Source organism: Papio anubis, chromosome 9 (assembly GCF_008728515.1).
Source record: "Papio anubis isolate 15944 chromosome 9, Panubis1.0, whole genome shotgun sequence".
NCBI classification, from domain to species: Eukaryota; Metazoa; Chordata; class Mammalia; order Primates; family Cercopithecidae; genus Papio; species Papio anubis.
In genome coordinates this window covers 113,909,024-113,929,081 of record NC_044984.1, presented here as the reverse complement: position 1 = coordinate 113,929,081, position 20,058 = coordinate 113,909,024, and the positions used below count along the sequence as shown (strand labels likewise).

Genomic DNA, 20,058 nt, shown 5'->3' with positions numbered 1-20,058 from the left:
AAAAAGATTAATGATTCATCCACACCATTCATTCATGCATGCATTCATGTCATAATACTTATTAAGCATCTACCATGTGCCAGATTTTCTTCCAGATGCTGAAGATACAGGAACCGACAAATATTCCTGACCTCATAGAGCTTATATTCTAATGAGGGACAGACTGTAAACATACAAATAATTAAAATGCTATATCAGATGGAGAGAAGTAATTTGGTCAAAAGGCAGCAGAGAGGAAAGAACAGAGCTTGCGCGGGGTGGGTGGTTGGGGGTCCTGATTTTAAACAGCAATCACAGAAGGCCTCATGAAGTGACATTTGAGTAAAGATTTTGTGAAGATACCATGCTGGGCCCTGTTCTAAGCACTTAACAATTATGTCATGAATGCTCCCAACAACCCCAAGAAACCTGGCTGTGATTATTCCGGTTTTACAAAGAGACTGAGGTTCAGAGATGCAGTGACTTCAGAGATCACATAGCTAGAAAGTGGGAGAATTGGGATTTGAATACAGGCTTGACTGAACTTCAGCGGCTGCGCGCGCTTTCATGCCGGCGCAGACGCCGTCCACAAACTGGTTTGGGAAAGGGCAATTTACGGCTGCAAGTGACCTTGCAGGAGCCTTGCAGGTGACCACGAAGCGAATGTGGTGCCACCACCCGTGGGCAAGTGTGGGCGGACTTGACGGGGGACGGGTGGTTCGCAATTTTCACCGCGCTGAATCAGGGCTCTGCGTCTGTGGCCGGGGAGTTCAGTGGCCCAGCTGCAGGCGAGGTGGGCCGGTGGGGGAGGGGGCGCAACTGCAAGGGTTGTCCCGGGACAGTGCCGGTCCGAACCTCACCCCGCCGCCACCCCCGGGCCAGCTGCTGCAGTCAATAAGGCGAGGACCTAGCAGGCGCTCGTCGCCTTCCCGGTGGGGTTCGCTCGGGTGTTCCTACTAGGGTTGAAGAGGGCTAGGGAGCTGAGCTCCGGAAGGGCGGACGGGAGGCCCCAGCGGCCACTCCTAGAGAGGAGGGCAGCTCGGGAGGCCTGCGCAGAGAGGGCGGGCGGAGCCGCATGTTGCGTGGAATTCCCCAGTTTATTCCCGGGAGAACTCTGGGCGCAGGACAGAGCGGTGGAGGGGTGCCTGGGAGCCCTGGGGGACACCAAGAGAGGCGAGGTTAGGGCCAGTGCGCAACAAACAGGGAGGAACTACGACGCACTGGGTAGAAAGAGTAAGAGAGGCGCGCCCATTTTGCTGGTGAGGGGGGCACACGGGGAGCCCAAGAAAGACCTAAAGAGGTAGCGGGTGTAAGGCAGCCTCGGGGGCGTTAAAAAGCGGGTGCCGGAGGGAGGCAAGGAGAGGAAGCTAGGTGTGGGAAGAAGCGAGAGGACACTGTTGCCTGGACAGAGCGTGCCGTGCCAAAGAGCAGAAACAGGGGGTCAAGGAGAGGGCATCAGGAATCGCCTGGGGACCCCCGGGAGAGTGGCGGAAGCGGTGCCGTTGGGCGCAGTGAAGAGAGAAGGGAGCACAGGCTGAGATAGAAACAGTCCCGGCCGCTGGAGCGCAGGAGCCCCCGGCGCCGCAGGGAAAGGAACGTAGAGCCTGCGCGCTCTGGGAATGCACTAACTGCCGCCCACTAGGATGGCACGCATTGGGGCTCTAGAAAAGAGGGTTGAGAAACCCCGGGCAAGTGCCTAGGAAGGTCAGAGGAGTCAGCAAAGTCCACGGAAGAACTTCCCCGGGTTGGAGAGGAAACGCACCCTGGGAGCTGGAAAGAAGAGGAAAGCTAGCCTGGGGGAAGCTTCATCAGGGCCCCGAGCACCACGAGGAGTGCAGAGGAGGTGCTGATGATTGCGGGGAGAGCTCTGAGAGCCTGAGAAAGGTGAGGAGGATGTGCGAGGACAAAGAACTCCTAGCGCGGGCGGGGCCGTGAGGAAGGGAGCCGCAGAGAGCGCGCGGAATCCCCTGCAGGGGCTCAAAGCCGCACGGGTCTCTCCTCCCCGGCTGCCTCTGGCCCTGATTCACTCACCATGATGGAAAAGACCAAAGCCACGATGTTGATGGGGTACGCAGGGCAAAAACACGAGACGATGGTGAGCCACAGGTAGTTCTTGGGCGTGGGCACGTCCTCCTCGGTCTTGTCATCTTCAGTGTTGGCCTCGGGACTGCTGTCCAAAGCCCTCTTGAAGTCCGGGCTGGGGGCGTACTGAGACATGGGCGAGGCCGGCGGTGCCGGGAGGGCGGAGGAGCGCACGGTCTGTGTAGTCTGGGGCTCTGGCCGCCGGCTCCAGGCGAGGCTCTGAAAAGCCAGCGGCTCGGGGCTCAAGGGAGACGTGACCTCACCCCTTCTGCGTCCTCTGCCAGCACCCGCCCGGGCTCAGGGACCCGGGCCAAGAGCCTCCCCACAAGGAGGAAGGGAGGGAGAAAAGGAGTGAGGGGAGGCGGGGAGGACAGAGAGAGCGTCAGCCTGAGAAACGGGACAGGCAGTCGAAGGCATCCTACTGCCTGAAGGACACACCCAGAGACCGTCGGAGGGACGCACAAACTCACACTGAAAAGTCTGGAATAAAAGGAGGCTCAGAGAAGGAGGACGCAAAGGCCCATTAAGTTCCAAATTGGCCAGCCCGCGGGCTGAAGATGACCTGCTCATTTTTAAAAGCCACTTAATTCTAATACATTTAGATGGGATAGGACCAACCCTATCCAGCTGGCAACAGACTCACTACTTCCTCTTGACTTCAACGTTTTACCTTAACTGTCTGGTGCCTTGGCATTTGATTTGTCTCCTGTGCCTCAGACCTTGAACACTGAGCCCCAGGAATTTCTCCTCCCTCCAGCCCCCTGCCCCAGATGGGGTGGGAACCAGGTGCCCAGCTTTGGCCTCAAAGTTTTCCACATTCTACTTGGGGCTCAAGAGACTGGAGTCAAGTATAGTCAATCAGTGGGCACTGCCCTGTCCATGCCCGTCCAGATGCCCATTCTTTCCATTTTTCCACCTGCAGGACCCCTGGGGAGAAATGCAGGTAGATCAGGCTAGCCTAGGCAACCTAGATGGATAAGTGAGTGGGCTGGGGAGAAGAACAAGGTATCCACTTTGGGGACTAGAGCGAGAAAAGCAATTGTATCGGTGTCTAAGCTATTCATGAGAGGGCGTGTGGACCAGAACTGAGGCTCGAATCCAGACAGAACTGGGAAATTGTCACTTCAGGAAAGCCTCTTGGTCTTGCTAAGCCCCTATTTCTCCATCTGAAAAGGCGGAAATAATAATAGTCCCTGCCTCATAAAGGCGCAGTGACTTTTCCATGAGATGGTACATTATCCAGGTAAATCCATGTGCTCAATAAGTATTAGCTATTATTAGCATGCTATTTCTCCTTATATTCTGAAATATAATAGTGCATTATACAGTATCCTAAACCTGATATCCCTTGCAAATATTTCACCAAAAATCCAGGTATTCTGAGCTGCAGGACCACAAAGAAATGAAAATAATTTGATCATGCAGTGTCAACAGCAATTGCTCGCATCATCATACTCGAAACTATTAATCATCTTCTTGGCTTTCTCAGAACATAAGCTGATTGCCTGGGAGATTCTCACTTATCTCATGAGCCATGCTTATTTTGTTACCTGCCTCCCTCATTGGACTGCACACTCCCCGAGAGAAGGGGTCATCTGGCTCATCTTTGTGTCAGCATCTGGCACAGTTCCTGGTACAAGGGATGTGCTTAGTATAGCTTGCTGGGTGAACACACAAAGATGAAATAGTACATTCTCCACCATGCCTTCTTTTTCATTTTGATGGATTAATGAAATGGGAATAACTAAAAGATTAGATTCATCTACTGAATTCTCAACCAAGTCTTTGCATTGGCTGTTCCCTCTTCCTCAACTGCTTTTCCCTGGCTGTCACATGGCTCCTCCTCCTTCTTTCTTTTTTTTTTCACTTTGAGACAGAGTCTCACTCTGTCACCCAGACTGGAGTGCAGTGGTGTGATCTTGGCTCACTGCAACCTCCACCTCCTGGGTTCAAGCAGTTCTCTGCCTCAGCCTCCCGAGTAGCTGGGATTACAGGTGTCCACCACCACGTCCAGCTAATTTTTGTATTTTTAGTAGAGGTTTCACCATCTTGGCCAAGCTGGTCTTGAACTCCTGACCTCGTGATCCACCCTCCTTGGCCTCCTAATGTTCTGGGAGGTTCCTCCTTCTTATTCCTCAGGTGACAGCTTAAGTCACTTCCTCAAAGAGAGATCTTCCTTGTAGATTTATCTAGCGTAGGTCTCCATCCTTATTTTATACTTGCCAGCTTGTTATTTTTTTGTGTGTGTGTAGTGTGTGTCACAATTGTAATTTATTTCTTTACTTGTTCACTGTCTGTTCTTTCTCTAGACTATAACCTGTCCAACCTGTTCAGAACTATATTTCCAGCACTTAAGAATTGTCCTGGTGCATAGTAGGAATGCAAGAAATGTTTCTTAAATGAATTGACCAAAATTACCTGGATGTATTGAAAAAAATGATTTTCAGGTCTTGATCAAGACCTACTTGGATTAGAATTTTCCAGGTAGCACCCCAGAAATCTGTACTTTTTTTTTGAGACGGAGGCTTGCTCTGTCACCCAGACTGGAGTGCAGTGGTGCGATCTCAGCTTACTGCAAACTCTGTCTCCCGGGTTCACGTCATTCTCCTGCCTCAGCCTCCCGAGTAGCTGGGACTACAGGTGCCCACCACCATGCCCAGCTAATTTTTTGTATTTTTAGTAGAGATGGGGTTTCACCGTGTTAGCCAGGATGGTCTCAATCTCCTGAGCTCGTGATCTGCCTGCCTCGGCCTCCCAAAGTGCTGGGATTACCGGCGTGAGCCGCTGCCCCCAGCCAGAAATCTGTACTTTTAATGCTTGAGAAAACTGTATTTTTAGAATACTCCCTGGTGATTCTGATGCAACTGAGCAATTTCTCAGATCCCAGTCTGTCTCTAATTCTTAGGACGCAGTCCTGGATCTTTAGCTTGGAGATCCTCTCAGGTGTCCCAAACTCAGTGTGTCAAAGAGGAACTCATTTTATTCCCCAAGAACCTGCTTCTCAAGGCTTGGTCCTTGGTGAATGAACCCTGCCCACTTTTCCAATCTCTTCTGCCAAGTATCTCCTTTCTTATTTGCTTATTTATTTATTTACTGTTTATTTTTTAGAAACAGAGTCTTGCTTTGTCGCCCAGGCTGGAGTGCAGTTATGCAGTCATAGCTCACTGCAGCCTCGAACTCCTGACCTCAAGCGATCCTCCCACCTCAGCCTCCCAAAGTGCCGGGATTACAGGTATGCACCACCATGTCTAGAATTCTCTCCTTTCTTACTGCACTTCAGTTACATAGACATTGTCCCCCGTTTCTCCAACATACCTAACCTTTTCCCACCCCAAAGTCTTCTCTCTACCTACTGTTCCTTCCTCCTGGAATGCTTCCTCTCCTCTCTAACTATTGGTTCCTTCTCATCTTCCAGGACCCACTAACTCACATGTTACCGCCTGACAGAGGCCTTCCGTGACCATTATATCTAAAGTGGAACCCATCCTCTTATTCTCCATCCTATTACCTTGTTTATTTCCTATGTCAGACACGGTCATTTTTATTTATTTGTCTTCTTATTTACTCTTTCCTACTAGAAAGGAAGCTCCACAAGGGCAGAGATTTTTTTTTCCGTTTTGTTTGCTGTGTTATCCCAAACACCCAGGACCATGCCTGGCCCTTAGTAGGTGCTCAACAGATAATTCATTGAATGAATAAATTGTGAATTTAGTAATCCAAGTTAGGTACTTGGCAGCATTCTTCTCTTTCCTTCAGCCTCTCCATGAACTATTCATCAAAATATTGATTCCTTCTCAAAGGTGACTCTTCATTCCATGTGTTCTTTTTCCCATCCTCCTGGCCTTCCAATTCTGGCTCTTATTCACAATGAAAAAGTGCTCTCTGAACCACATTTGTGATCTGAGCCTAATTTATTTTTACAATATTTTTATTTTTATTTTTCCCCCTTCTTTTCACAGATGTCGATGAGGCTAGTTAATTTCATTGGTGCCAGTAGCCCAAGGTTTGGGTACCAAATGAAATTTTGCTTTTCAAAGTTTTGAACTATATTGTTCACTGTAACCCACTAGTGTTATCTAGGGAAAGCCAAAAGAAGGGATCGTTGACTCATTGTAGACTGTTTCTTCTGCCAGGAAAACAACTGTTTAACATGAGCCGAGCGCCCTAGAATCGCCAAACATTGACCGAGCACCACTGTTGCCCTAAGCACGTTCTCTGTGTGTATCACCTCATTTAATTCTTACAGCAGATTTTCTGAGGGAGGTGATGAGGTTTTCTTTTTCCCAAATGAGGAGACCTAGGAACAGATAGGTAAGGGGACTTGTGTAAAGTCTTCTAGCTAAGAGGAGGTGCCAGAATTTGAACTCGGTCTGAAGTGTTTGTTCAGCTGGTAGGTCCAGGCCAGAAAGTTAAATGGATATCTCTGAAGTTTATTGGAGTTACTATGCTCTGCTCAGGGAAGATGGATTAATAGCTTGTTGACTGGTCTAAGATGTAGCAGTGAAGTTGCCATCACTTGAAACTTTTCAAATTAAATTGAAAAGAAAGTGCCTGCACCAGAAAGTGTAATGTATATGGCGCTGATTCTTGAGGGATGCATTAGATCACTCAGTGGGGGTTTCCAGCTCTAATTTCCTGAGCTTCACTAATTTTCTCTTGAGAGGTCAGTTTATTGTTCTTGGATGAATCCTACTGGCTGATTGCTTAATAATGTGGCAATACCTACCCTCTTTAAAATGAGACAGAGGAGAAAGCAACTTTCTAATAGCCAGCCTAGGAGAGGGAAAAGGCTTACTGTAGTTTTCTGGATTCTAGTGTATCAACTTGCCTTTTTGATCTTTGAAACAAGTTTATTTCCAAATGTAAAAGAGATATGTATTCATTTTAGAAAATTGAGAAAATGAATAAAAATGTAAACAGAAAGAGGTATCATCCAAGTAACCAAACAGAAGGGACTGTTTCCTTCTGGTCCTCTTTCTACATGTATATATCGTTTTCCACTAAAATGGAATTATATACAGTTTTGTTTCCTCTTTTTCTCACTCAGTGTTACATGATAATTAACATCCTTTGCAGATGTTTTCATGGTCTGAGTAATTTCTCATTGATTAAATGAATTATTATTTATGTCACCATGCCCTGATCATTAAGTATTGAAATTAATTTTAGTGTTTATTCAGTTATTTTTAAAATTGCTGTGATGAATCTCTTTTGTATCTGAATGTCTGCATTCGTGGTCTTTTCTTTGTGAATTGTGATCTTACAGGGTAGATAACAGTCTTTGAAAGAGCAGAGAAAAAATTCAGATTGGCTGGTTGAGAAGTTGTATCATAAGATATGTACAAAGGTAAAATTAAAATTTAGGCCAAGGAAACAACCATAGATTCAATGGACTACAGACATGAGATGCTTCATAACAGATGAAATGAGATGAATTCAAAGAACAACTTCCCAATGCCAAATGGATCCCCAAATCTGTAACGTTCAATGGCAATAGATTGGTGTTGAATCTATGATTGTGTGCTGGAAATCTATGCTTTTTGATCTTAGCTATGTCTAGGATTCCAAAATAAAAGTGGGCTGAGGGTGGAGGGGTTTGGGGTGGGGGGAGAGAGAGAGAGAGAGAGAGATTCTGCTGATCTGTGAGAATGTAAGAAAGAGTCCAGATCTTTAGGAAATGGTAAGAGGTCGAAAGCATTTGCTGCCAAATTTCGCATTAGTCTCAAGTGCCAGCCGTTAGTAGTCATAAAGTCATAAAGTAACTGCTGTGGTCTCAGGGGTTTGCTACAAAGTAACAGTGTCTTTTTGGCTAATATTATTAGAAAACCATCCATTTACCTTTCCACTTTCCAGCAACTTTGGTCCTCTCACAAGGAAAAAATAAAAAGGGGAGAGAAGTATAGGGGGAAACAGATTTGGTTTTCTCTCTCTCTCTCCTCTTTTTTTTTTTTTTTTTTTTTGAGTCAGAGTTGCCCAGGCTGTAGTGCAGTGGTGTGATCTCGGCTCACTGCAGCCTCCTCCTCCTGGATTCAAGTGATTCTCCTGCCTCAGCCTTCTGAGTATCTGGGATTACAGGCACCTGCCACCATGCCTGGCTAATTTTTGTATTTTCAGTAGAGATGGGGTTCTACCATGTTGGCCAGACTGGTCTTGAACTCTTGACTTCAGGTGATCCACCTGCCTTGGCCTACCGAAGTATTGTGGTTACAGTCGTGAGCCACCACACCTGGTCTCATTAATTTCTTAAGCCATACCTTTTAATGAAACTACTTCTGGACGGAGGACCATATTAAATAAAACTCAGTCTTTCAGGCTTAAAATGCAATTCTTTCCCTATTTGTACCAGATACTAAGAAAGTGTCCACCTGTCACTCTTCTTGCTGAATTGGTGATACAAAATGCTGTGTATTGGACCATACTCTGTAGCTCATGGATGAACTGCTCATAATAATTAGCAAGTATAGCATAATAATTAGCAAGTATAGCAGTGGTAATGGAAATCAGAGGGAAATCACCCATACTCTAATATACTAGCATTGACATTCCTCATACTTTCTTCTAGTCCTTGGATCCAGGAGTAATTTTCATATGCTTGCAATAAAAGCACACACACAATTTGATATCTTGATTTTTTTAACTTAATGCTGTATACTACACTCTTTGCAAATTGTGATTCTCTTTTTGATTGCTTTAAAAATTGATGATAATCATTTTTGATCGCTTTAAAAATTGTATGATAATATAATTGTTTTGTTGGATACTTTGGGGGAATCTGTCATCTTTTGTATTAAAAATAAGAAAGTGTGGCTGGGTATGATGGCTCATGTCTGTAATCCCAGCACTTTGGGAGGCTGAGGTGGGAGGATTGCTTGAGCCCAGGAATTTGCGACCAGCCTGAGCAACATGGCAAAACCCCGTTTCTACAGAAAATACTAACGAAATTAATTGGGCATGGTGGTGTGTGCCTGTAGTCCTAGCCAGTCAGGAGGCTAAGGTGGGAGAATTGATTGTGCCCAGGAGGTTGAGGTTGCAGTGAGCCATGTTTGTGCCACTGCACTCCAGCCTGGGTGACAGAGTGAGACCCTGACACACACCAACACACACGCGTGCGGGCACACGCATGCACACACACACACACGCACACACACACACAGCAGGAATTTTAGAGAGGCTTCTAAGCCCTATTTCCTTTCTCTCTTCCCTCCCCACCTACCCAGGGAAGTACTGTGGCCTCATCAGATGAAATGGAGACACTCAAAGCAAGTCTGTCTATGCTGGGAGGATGGGGTAGAGGTCTCACGAAGCAGAATTATTTCCAAAGACTCTGAACTCCAAACCACTTAGGGCTTGAAGGACTGAAAGTTGGGGAGGGAATTGCAACCAGAGTGAAGGATGGTGGAGGCACTGGGAGTGGTGGATGAGCAGAGTTCGTCTGGAGAGGGTGCTAGGAAGACTGGGAGGGAGTAGACAAGAATTACACTTTGGTGTGGCCTAGAGAGGGAGAACGGAGTTACTGTTTGGAGCACACTATTTGGTGTGCTCCTAACTGAAGGAGAACAGATATTCTGGATTTTTCGTCAGCCTGTATCATACTTTATTAGTTACATGTTATTATTCATTAAAAAATATTTATTTGGGGCCGGGCGCATTGGCTCACGCCTGTAATCCCAGCACTTTGGGAGGCCGAGGCAGGCAGATCACGAGGTCAGGAGTTTGAGACCAGCCTGGCCAATATGGTCTCTACTAAAAACTACAAAAATTAGCCATGTGTGGTGGCACGTGCCTGTAGTCCCAGCTCCTTGGCAGGCTGAGGCAGGAGAATTGCTGGAACCCAGGAGGCGGAGGTTGCAGTGAGCCAAGATTGCGCCATTGCACTCCAGCCTGGGTGACAGAGTAAAACTCCGTCTCAAAAAAAAAAAAAAAAAGGATAATGTGATAGTGACTTGGGATGCCCAGGCAAGGGATGCTAGACAAATTCTGTTTTACCCCAGGGCTATGCTCCACCTTTCTCTACCTTGCCCTCTGCCCCAGAAGACCATCATGAATGTTCTGCATCAAGGACCAACAAATGATGGCCTGCTGCCTGTTTTTGTAAATAAAGTTTTATTGGAACACAGCCACACTCATTTATTTATGTATGGTCTATGCTACAATGGCAGAGTCGAATAGTTATGACAGAGACTGCATGACTTGAAAAGCTGAAAATACTTACTAGAAAACATTTGTCAACCCCTATTCTACATCAACAAGCTTTCTTTCCTTCTAATGTCAGATGGGTTTGGCCAACATGGAGTCCTCGAGAATGGAGAAGAATGGAGGGAGGGTGCAGAGTGATGTCAGGGTGCATTCTTCCCTGGCCCCTTCCTTTCTGAGTTGCCTTGAGCTGGGTGAATCACTGGGTTGAAGGCCACATGTCCTCTAAGGGCAGTTGTCTTCACAGAGCTCTCCTTTTATATTCCGGAATGTTCCTGCCCTCTTCCCTTCAGGCCCAGCAGGGGTAACAGCCCCTCTCTTGCTCCTGGGGTGCTGCACTAGCCCTTATGGTTCCCCACAGTTTTGTAAATAGTCCTTTAATTTGAATGTGCTGACTGAATCCTGCGGGGTGAAGGACTGACTGAGAATGCCTCCTTGGGGATGTAATGTTTGAGCAGAGATCTGGTGACTAAGGAGAAGCCAGACATTTGAAGAGCTGAGGAAATAGCATTCCAGGCAATGGGAATGGGATGTGCAAAGGCTCTGGGGTAGATAAGAACTCAGAATGCTTAAAAAACAGGAAAAAGGCCATTTAGGGTAGGAGATAAGATAGAAGAGGTAAGTACAACCGGGCCATGTAGGGCCTTTCCAGCACCAGTAAAGAGTCTGGATTTTATTCTAAGAACAGGAAACCATGGAAATATTTTATTTTATTTTTATGTGTTTATGAAATAAATTTTTTTTAGAGTCTCACAGTGTTACTCAGGCTGGTCTTGAATTCTTGGCTTCAAGCAATCCTCCCAAATCAGCCTCCCAAGTAGCTGCGATTACAGACATGTGCATTGCACCTGACCTTGAAGCATTTTAAACCAGATTTGGATGTGAGCTGATTAATGTTCTTTTTTGCTAATCAGTTGCATTAATCAATTGCCAGATATAGAGAGTAATTAAAACTGACCTTGGGAAATTTATTGGAAGGAAGCTTTATTTCATCAGCTCCTAGAAGAGTTAGACTGCTAGGCACTGAGACAGGCAGGAATGAGACAGGGCAGATCTGGGGACCTCCCTATAAAAGTTCGTCTCTTCTCATCTGCCTCCCAATCACTAATCTGTGTCTATGGATCAAACTCCAAACTCTTGGGAGAGAGTATCTGGCTTAACTCAAGTCTAGTGTCCCTTGGATTCCAATCAATTGGTAGTCAGCATGGTGAAGTGAAGGGATCATCTATTCCTTGATTTGTTCACAAATGCTATGTGAATGCATGCCTTGTACTAGGTGCTGGGATGCATATGATGATGAACTAAACAAACCTTGCTCATGCTCTTTGTGGAGCTTATATTCTAGGGGTAAGTACGTCCCTCCCTTGAAAAAAGAAAAGCAAACAAACATTGAGTTATTTCAAGATGTACAAACAAGTAATTTCAAAATGCTTCTCAAGGGTAGGGCTTTTATCTGGTCACAGTTGTATGTCCTAAGACTGAACAGTGCCTGGCACATAGTAGGTGTTCAACTAAGATTAGTGGACTGACAGCCTGAGACAGATGATAGTAGCAAGGTACTTAGATAGAATGGCAAGGGAAGACCTCACTAAGATGTTAACATTTAAGCAGAGATCTGTAGCATGAAAAGAAGAAGGCATGTGAAAAGTAGGGATTTAAGCCAGTTAGGCAGGAGGAATAGAATGACCAGAGGCTTTGAAGTGAGAAAGTGCTTAATGACACATGAGACATGCACATATATCGTAGGGAAAGTGGAATTGATGTGAACTAGACATATCCCCTCCAAAAAGATGTAATTCCATAGGCATTTCTGGAAGTGGCTGAGGCATCCTTTAATTCAGAACCTCAAGTGGACTAACTGTAAAGCGAGTTGCCTTGTGAATGACTAAATTGCAGTAACCCTGAAAATGGGGCTTTCACAATGGATGTCAGTGCTTCAGAGTTGAAGAAAGTGGAATGTTTTTTCTTCCCACACTCACTCTTACGGTTTCTGAAATATTTCAGAGCAAAAGCACCTAATCTTGGGGTCATATGAAGTTGAGAAGCCCTTTTGGGCTGGATCTCTGCTATCCTGTAGCCGCAGGGAAGAGCGTAGTCTTTCATCCTTTCCAGCTGGTTTTGCTCTTTGCTTCCCTGAAGCCTCTCCTTTCTACCCTCTCTCTTTGCCTCTAATTTCTTACACTATCTTCCACTGGTCAAAATGATGAAATGATGATGAGCACTTTCCATAAAGCATCAACTTTCCTCTCAGAGCTTGTGCCTTATACACCTGTCATCTCATCCTCTAAATACGACACCCAAATCTCTTTGCCCCCTAATTGGTCTGACATTATTTGTGTGTTGTCAAGGTTTACAACATGTAAATTTTGTTTTCTATGATATAGAGAATGTAATTCTTTGGGCTTTGTCTAAAGGTGGTATCACCAATGGATAGTTTCAATAGTGTTACCTAAGTATGATTTACTGCAGAATCAAGCGGCATGATTGAATTTATAGAGAAGGACCTGTAAGGACCTATTTCATTACAGTTGTGTCCTTCAGAGGAGAATATAATTAATAAAAATTAGGAGGAAGGATCCCTGGGAGGGCAGAAGTGTATTAGTCCATTTTCACGCTGCTGATAAAGACATACCTGAGACTGGCTGATTTGTAAAGAAAAACAGGTTTAATGGACTCACAGTTCCGTGTGGTTGGGGAGACCTCACAATCATGGTAGAAGGCGAAAGCCGCATCTTACATGGTGACATGCAAGAGAGAATGAGAGCCAAGTAAAAGGGGAAACCCCTTATAAAACCATCAGATTGCATGAGACTTACTACCACAAGAACATTATGGGGGAAACTGCCCCCATGATTCAGTGATCTCCCACCAGGTCCCTCCCACACACATGGGGATTATGGGAGCCACAATTCAAGATGAGATTTGGGTGGGGACACAGCCCAACCATACCAAGAGGATACAGCATATTGTAACCATATAGCTATTGTTATTTCTATTATATGCCATTCAATTTCATCAAGTTAATCTAGATTATTTGTAAATATATAATTTATCTATTTTGTTCTTAGAGTTCTCTAACGCTGTAATCAAATTTAGACCATTTGTTTTTCATGCCCACTGCATACGTGTTATCTTGAGACTTGATTTTATTGCACTCCTGTCTTAATTTCTATAGCTTTATTAAAAGCCTTGATATTTGATAGGACAAATCCAATCCCTTGCTTTCCTTCTTCGTATCCTCTTGGCTATTCTTGGCCCTTTGTTCTTCTCTGTGAAATGTATTTTTTAAAATCTCAGGTGCAGAGGGCTAGTTAATGGTACTCCTCACTTCATTTTACATATTGTCATTGGTCTGTTCAAGACTCTGGCCTTGTTTTGCTTGATTCTTTTTATCCCCTCCATACTCCAATCTTAGGCACCCACTTAAATGTCTTTGTAGTGTATATCTGGTATATATCTGAATACATATGTTATCACAATACATTATTTTATGTGTATATGTGCTTAAATGATACAAACCATATTTTGTAACAGAGACCACTGTTTCTTACCTTTTAAAAGCAATGTGATTTTCAGATGTATTTTTGCCGCTATATGTACATCTAATTAATTCCTTTTAACAGTTGCATAGTATTTCAAAGCATGCATCTATTAAAACTTACTGTTATATTTCTCCAGTAATGGATATCTAGTGGTCTTTAGCTCCCTACAACACAAACATTATTGCAATGCACATTCTTATATATGCCACATTAGAGTTCTGTGTTAGAGTTTCTATAGAGTATATATGTTCAGGGGCAGGGTTGCTAAGTCCTAGGGTATACACAGATTTTCTTTCACTAACTATTGCTGGATTGTTTTCTAGAATGACTGTACTTGTTTATATGCCCATCAGAGTGCATGGAGATTCCTGTTACTGGCTTACTTTCCAGCTTTTGCCAGTCTTATGGGAGTAAATCGGTATCTAATTGTTTTAATTTGCATTTCTTTGATTACTAGTGAGATTGAACATTTATTCATTTACTTTTCAGGCATTCAGATTTCCCTATATGTACATTGTCTGTCAATATATTCTTCTGAATTTTTCTATTTCTATTGGAGTTTTCTTCTTCTCTTGTTGATTTTGTTTCTTTTATATTCTAGATGTTAATTTCTTGTTTTTTTATTATTATACTTTAAGTTCTGGGTTACATGTGCAGTTTTTTATATGTTGCAAATACCTTCTTTCAGGCTAGCATTTATCTGTTAACTATGTGATATTTCTTTAAACAGGGAACCTTAATTTTGATGTACCACCAGTTTTCCACCTATGGTATAGGTTTTAAATTTTATTTAATAAATCATTCTCCATTTAGAAGTCACAAAAATATTCTCTGACAATTGCTTTTATTAGATTTCTGGTTTCACATTTTATATTTACATCCTCAAGGAATTTGGAGCTCACCTTTGTAAAGGTGTGAGTCAGGGATCCGCTTTCAGTTTTGTTCAAATAATGAGTTATTAGGTTGGAGTAAATGTAATTGCAGTTTTGCATTACTTTCAATGGCAAAAACCACAATTACTTTTGAACCAACCTAATAGTCTCCTCCAAACCATCCGTGATTATACATGGCTCTAGTAGCCACTTCCCACACCAGTACTGCATGGTTTTTTGTTGCTATGCATTTGTATGAGAGATTAATATCTGATAGGGTAAACGCTACTTTTTTTCTTCAGCTTTTAAGTTTAGGGGTACATGTGCAGGATGTACAGGTTTGTTACATAGGTAAACATGTGCCACAGTGGTTTGCTGCACAGATCATCCCATGGCCTAGGTATTAAACCCAGTGTGTATTAGTATTCTTCCTGATGCTCTCCCTCTCCCCACCCCAAAACCCCCACCCTCCCATCCCCACCTCTAGGCCCCAGTGTGTGTTGTTCCTCATTACTTTTATTTAAAAAATTAATTTAGACAATTCATATTGTCTTTAAATAAGTTTCCTGAAGCACAAACATGTGTATTCCATGGATGGAAAAAAAATTGGAAAAGTTATTAAAGTCTTCCCAAATTTATCTGTATTTATTCAAGGCTTCTTCTGTGTATTTCAATAATGTTTTATAATTTTCTTCATAATTATAGTCATTATAGTTTTTCTTGCTGTTTAAGTGGGATCTGTTTTTTCGATTACATTTTCTAACTGGTAGTTCTTAGAATGTAGAAATTATACTGGTATTTGTATGTTGTTATTCTGGATACTCTTATTGGTTCTAACAGTTTGTCTATAGATTCTTTTACATTTTCTGTATAGCTAATTGTATTGGTTGAAGAAGATTCTTTCCTATTCCTAAACATCATTTATTTTTCTTAATTATAATTTTTATAATGTTAAGCAAATATTATTTTCTTGTTACTGACTTTAATGGGGATGCTTCTAGAGTTTCACCAGTAAATCTATTTGTGATAGATTTTTAAAGAAAATGTTAATTTGCTTTTTAATTGAGGTTTTGTTATAATTTTAAAGTATAGCTTTATGTGAATATCATTCACATTTGACCAGAATAGACATAAGTAAACTTAGGTGATTCAGAATGAGGTCTTATAATCAGTTGTTTTGGATTTTTTTTTATCATATTAAGAAAGCTTCCATTAGCTTAAATTAATGTAAAAATTATTTATAACTGTTGGATTTTGTTGGTTATCTTTTCTGCATGAGTTGAGATAATTATTCTATTATTTGGTAGTTTTTTTTTATCACGTCTATTTTCTGTTCCTCATTTTCTGGGTCTCTTATTAAATAAATTTGGAATCTTCTGGATTGTCCTTTGTGTCTCTTAGTGTTTATATTTTGCATGTCTTTTTCCCCTTAGGTTCTTGACAATTTTCCAGGCTGTGCACCAAATTAAAAATTTAGGAAGTATAATTTTTAATTTTTTAGAGGTCCTTCCTATTTTCTGATAATGTCTTTTCAGTAGAGCTTATAATTGTCAACACTAATTATTATTTTAAAATGAATATCTTGGCTGGGCGCGGTGGCTCATGCCTATAATCCCAGCACTTTGGGAGGCTGAGGCGGGCCGATCACGAGGTCAGGAGATGGAGACCGTCCTGGCTAACACGGTGAAACCCTGTCTCTACTAAAAATACAAAAAAATTAGCCGGATGTGGTGGCGAGTACCTGTAGTCCCAGCTACCTGGGAGGCTGAGGCAGGAGAATGGCCTGAACCGGGAGGGGGAGCTTACAGTGAGGCGAGATTGTGCCACTGCACTCCAGCCTGGGCGACAGAATGAGACTCCGTCTCAAAAAAAAAGAATATCTTCTTGGATCTCTGTGAAGACACTACTAACTATAATCAAAAAATTTTTCTTGGCTGGGTGTGGTGGCTGATGCCTGTAATCCCAGCACTTTGGGAGGGTGAGGTGAGATGATCACTTGATCCCAGGAGTTTAAGACCAGCTTGGGCAACATAGTGAGAGACCCCATCTCTCCAAAAAATTAAAAATTAGCCAGGCATGGTGGTGCAGCTGTAATCCCAGCTACTTGGGAGGCTGAGATGGGAGGATCACTTGAGCCCAGGAGGTCGAGGCTATCGTGAGCCATGACTGAGCCACTGTACTCCAGCCTGGGCAGCAGGGTGAGACCCCGTCTCAAAGAAAAACAATATTTTTTTCTTTTATACCTTCTCTTTTTTTGGTTAAAGTTCAGTTGTGTTATTTGTTCATCTTAGTTCACAAATGTGAGGATCCTTGGTTGTCCATTCATATTCATAGTGGAATGCATTGATTAATACTAGCAGCTATTGTGGATTTTCTCCACATTGTATAATAGTGTTTCCAGTATGACTTCTCCTTTGAATGGGGGCCCATTATCTTGTAGAACCTTCACAATCGCTACATTAGTTATCTATTGCTGCCTAACAAATTATTCCCAAACTTAGCAGCTTGAAACAACAAATATGTGTCATCTCACATGTAGGTAATATCTCATAGTTTCTGTGAGTCAGAAATCTGGGCACAGCTTAGATCGATATCTCTGACTCAGGATCTCTCACAAGGCTGGAGCTGCAGCCATTGCAAAGCTTGACTGGGTGGTGTGGGTGGCAGATCCATGTCCAGGCTTACTCCCATAGCTATGGTTGGCTTCATGTTCTTGGTGATTTTTGGCTGGACTTTAATTCCTTGCTATGTGAGCCTCTATAAGGCTACTCACAGCATGACAACTTGTTTTTGCAGAACCAGAGCAGAGAGAAAGAGAGGGAGGGAGTGAAACAAAGGTGTGCGTGTGTGTGTGTGTGTGTGTGTGTGTGTGAGAGAGAGAGTCTTTTGCAACCTAATTTCAGAAGTGACATCCCATCATTATTGCTATATTCTATTGGTTACAAGCAAATCACTAAGTCCAGCACACCCTCAAGGGGACTCAAGGGGAGGGGATTATGCAAGGGCATGAATGTCTGAAGGTGGGAATCACTGGGGCCATCTCAGAGGCTTTCCTATTACTAACTCCCAATGAGAAACTGTGGCTTACCAAGGTTAAATCACTTGCCTAATATCCAACAGCCAATGAATGGTGGAGCAGAGTCTCAGACCCAAATGGATCTGTTCCAAAGTTTGCCGATTTAATCTCCATACAATGATTTTCCAAAGGGTAGATGCATCCCACTGATGAAATGTAAGACGATTTAAGGTGGTACAGAAAGTCTCAAGTTGGTGCAAATATACCTTTAGCCTTCTAACCTTCATTAATCTCCATTTGATCAAGAGGGGCTGGCCTGAAGCTCAAAGTCTTGGGAAGACAATGTTACCTAGCTAGAATTTAATAACATGGATGTCTTTTAATTGTGTTTACTTCCAGTTTTGTGAAATAGAAGTGGCTTTAAACTGATGGCAGTGACACAAAATTTTCTCTTAAAATACAGTTTAAAAACACAAAATATATTAGTTAAAGTAAAACCTTAACTAGCAGAGATGGCACTCAGATACGGAAAACATAGTGAAGGTGATCTATAGATTACTCAAGTTTGCAAAAGACTACCTGAATTATAAGGCATCTATCCCGAAAAGAACCTTGTAGATAGTAATTCTTTTTGGCTCAATTTTATTTTTCCCCTTCATCTTATAAATGTGTAAAATGAAATCAAGAGAGGGTAAGTGACTTCCTTATGGGCACACAACCCTCATGATCACAGCCGAAGTTCCATGACTCCCTATTACTTCTATTATTTACCAGGTTGAAGCAATTTCTTTTTACTCTCCCTACTCCCAATCCACTACTTCCCATTCACTTTCCCTCCCACCTCATGATTTCCCATTCACTTTCCTCTAAATCAGGGTTTCTCCACCTCAAGACTGTTGACATTTGGGGGCAGGAGAATTATTTGTTGTGGGGGCCTGGCTTGTGCCTTGTAGGAGGTTGAGTAGCATTCCTGGCCTCTACCAACTTTATGCCAGTAGCACCCCCATCCTCAGTTGAGACAACCAAATATGTCTCCAGACATTGCCCAATGTCCCCGAAGGGGCAAAATCACCCTTGGTTGGGCATCACTGCTCTAAAGCAGCATTTTGTATTTCTGCAAGCTCTCAGGTGCCACTGGTCTGTGGACCACACTTTACATAACTACTTTAAACTATACAACCTAACAAGGTAACTGTTCCTGCCTTCCCTCTCCACTCCCCCATTTTTTTTGGACACAGTGTATATTACAGTTGTAATGCAAAATAACACTCCAGTGCAATATTTGCTGTGAATTAAATTAGGTTTCCTATGCGGAAGACGGGGATTCTGGCATTAAACTTTCAGAAGCAAATGGTTCCCGAAGGGTAGGGACCACACATAATCTAGTTTTATTTCCTATACTTGATAAATTAGAAACCAACTGGACAAATTAAAAGGAAATGCTTATCAAAAACAATCATTTTGTTATTTGTGTTATTTGGAAAAAAAAAATGACCCTAACCTACATATTTAGCAAGCGTGGTTTGGGAACAGTTTGAAGAATGAGCATGCTTGAAGTGAATGATTCCTAAATGTGTTGTGGCGATCACACAGAGGCTGGGATGAGCTCAGACTCTTGCTCGGCAGCAGAATTGACCATTTTTAATTGCTTAAGAGAGCTTCCTGGGAGCGCTGCACATTAGCCAGGGATGGGAGGCTGTTCCGTGTATAAGCAGGAAGGGTTGTAATGTCATCCTAAATGTCTTCAATTATACATGAAGGAGTGGGCTTTCTATCACAATCCAGCAAGAAAGCTCTTCTTAGGCTCCTAGGGAATTTTTGTGCATTAAGAATTAAAACTTTCTTGCATCTTTCTGGCCAAGGAAGGTTCGACATGCTTTTGCTAAGGGATGATTCTTTTTGTTGTTCTTTTGCTAAAGATTGAAAGTGGGTTTTTAAAAGTCAGAGCCACAGATTCCAATATTTAACCCATTCTCCCTCTCATTTCTCTTTCTATCATAGTCAACTGCCTCCTTCTCCAGCCTCCCTTTCACATCTCTGTTCTGTCTGTCTCTTTGATCTTTTTGCACAGTGAATCTGATGAGGGACAACACGTGTTTCTTCAGTTTTTTGACTCGCACTCTGAGGTGCTGGGTTGGTTGGTTTGTGTTCTTTACAAAAACCAAAACAAAACATAACAGTTTCAGGAAATAGGATATGAAATTGTTTATAGTTATAAGAATTTTCAGTCGTATGGCCTTGGATGACTTCCATTTCTTTTTAGGCAGCCCAAGTTTGAGAAGAGCAGAGTTCAGGCAACAAAGAAAGAAGTTTCCAATATTAAGGCTAAAATTGGAATGTGATGAATTCCCGGTCTCTGAAAGATTTTCTGAAG

The 20,058-nt window shown here is 43.0% G+C and overlaps 1 protein-coding gene and 1 long non-coding RNA gene across 5 annotated transcripts in view; one reads left to right on the top strand and one right to left on the bottom strand.

The window, feature by feature from the left end:
- Positions 1-2,592, bottom strand: part of TMEM233 (transmembrane protein 233) — a 47,359-nt gene extending 44,767 nt beyond the window's left edge. For both annotated transcript variants that reach the window (XM_003907236.5, XM_031650808.1), the window contains exon 1: positions 2,011-2,592. In XM_003907236.5, the coding sequence (XP_003907285.1) occupies positions 2,011-2,196 (186 nt within the window). In that variant the 5' untranslated portion in view covers positions 2,197-2,592. The remainder of the gene's footprint in view (positions 1-2,010) is intronic.
- The window catches only part of LOC103876111, a 242,446-nt gene continuing 223,183 nt past the window's right edge, over positions 796-20,058 (top strand). For all 3 annotated transcript variants that reach the window (XR_004176216.1, XR_002515889.2, XR_002515891.2), the window contains exon 1: positions 796-1,863. This is a non-coding gene — a long non-coding RNA (uncharacterized LOC103876111). The remainder of the gene's footprint in view (positions 1,864-20,058) is intronic.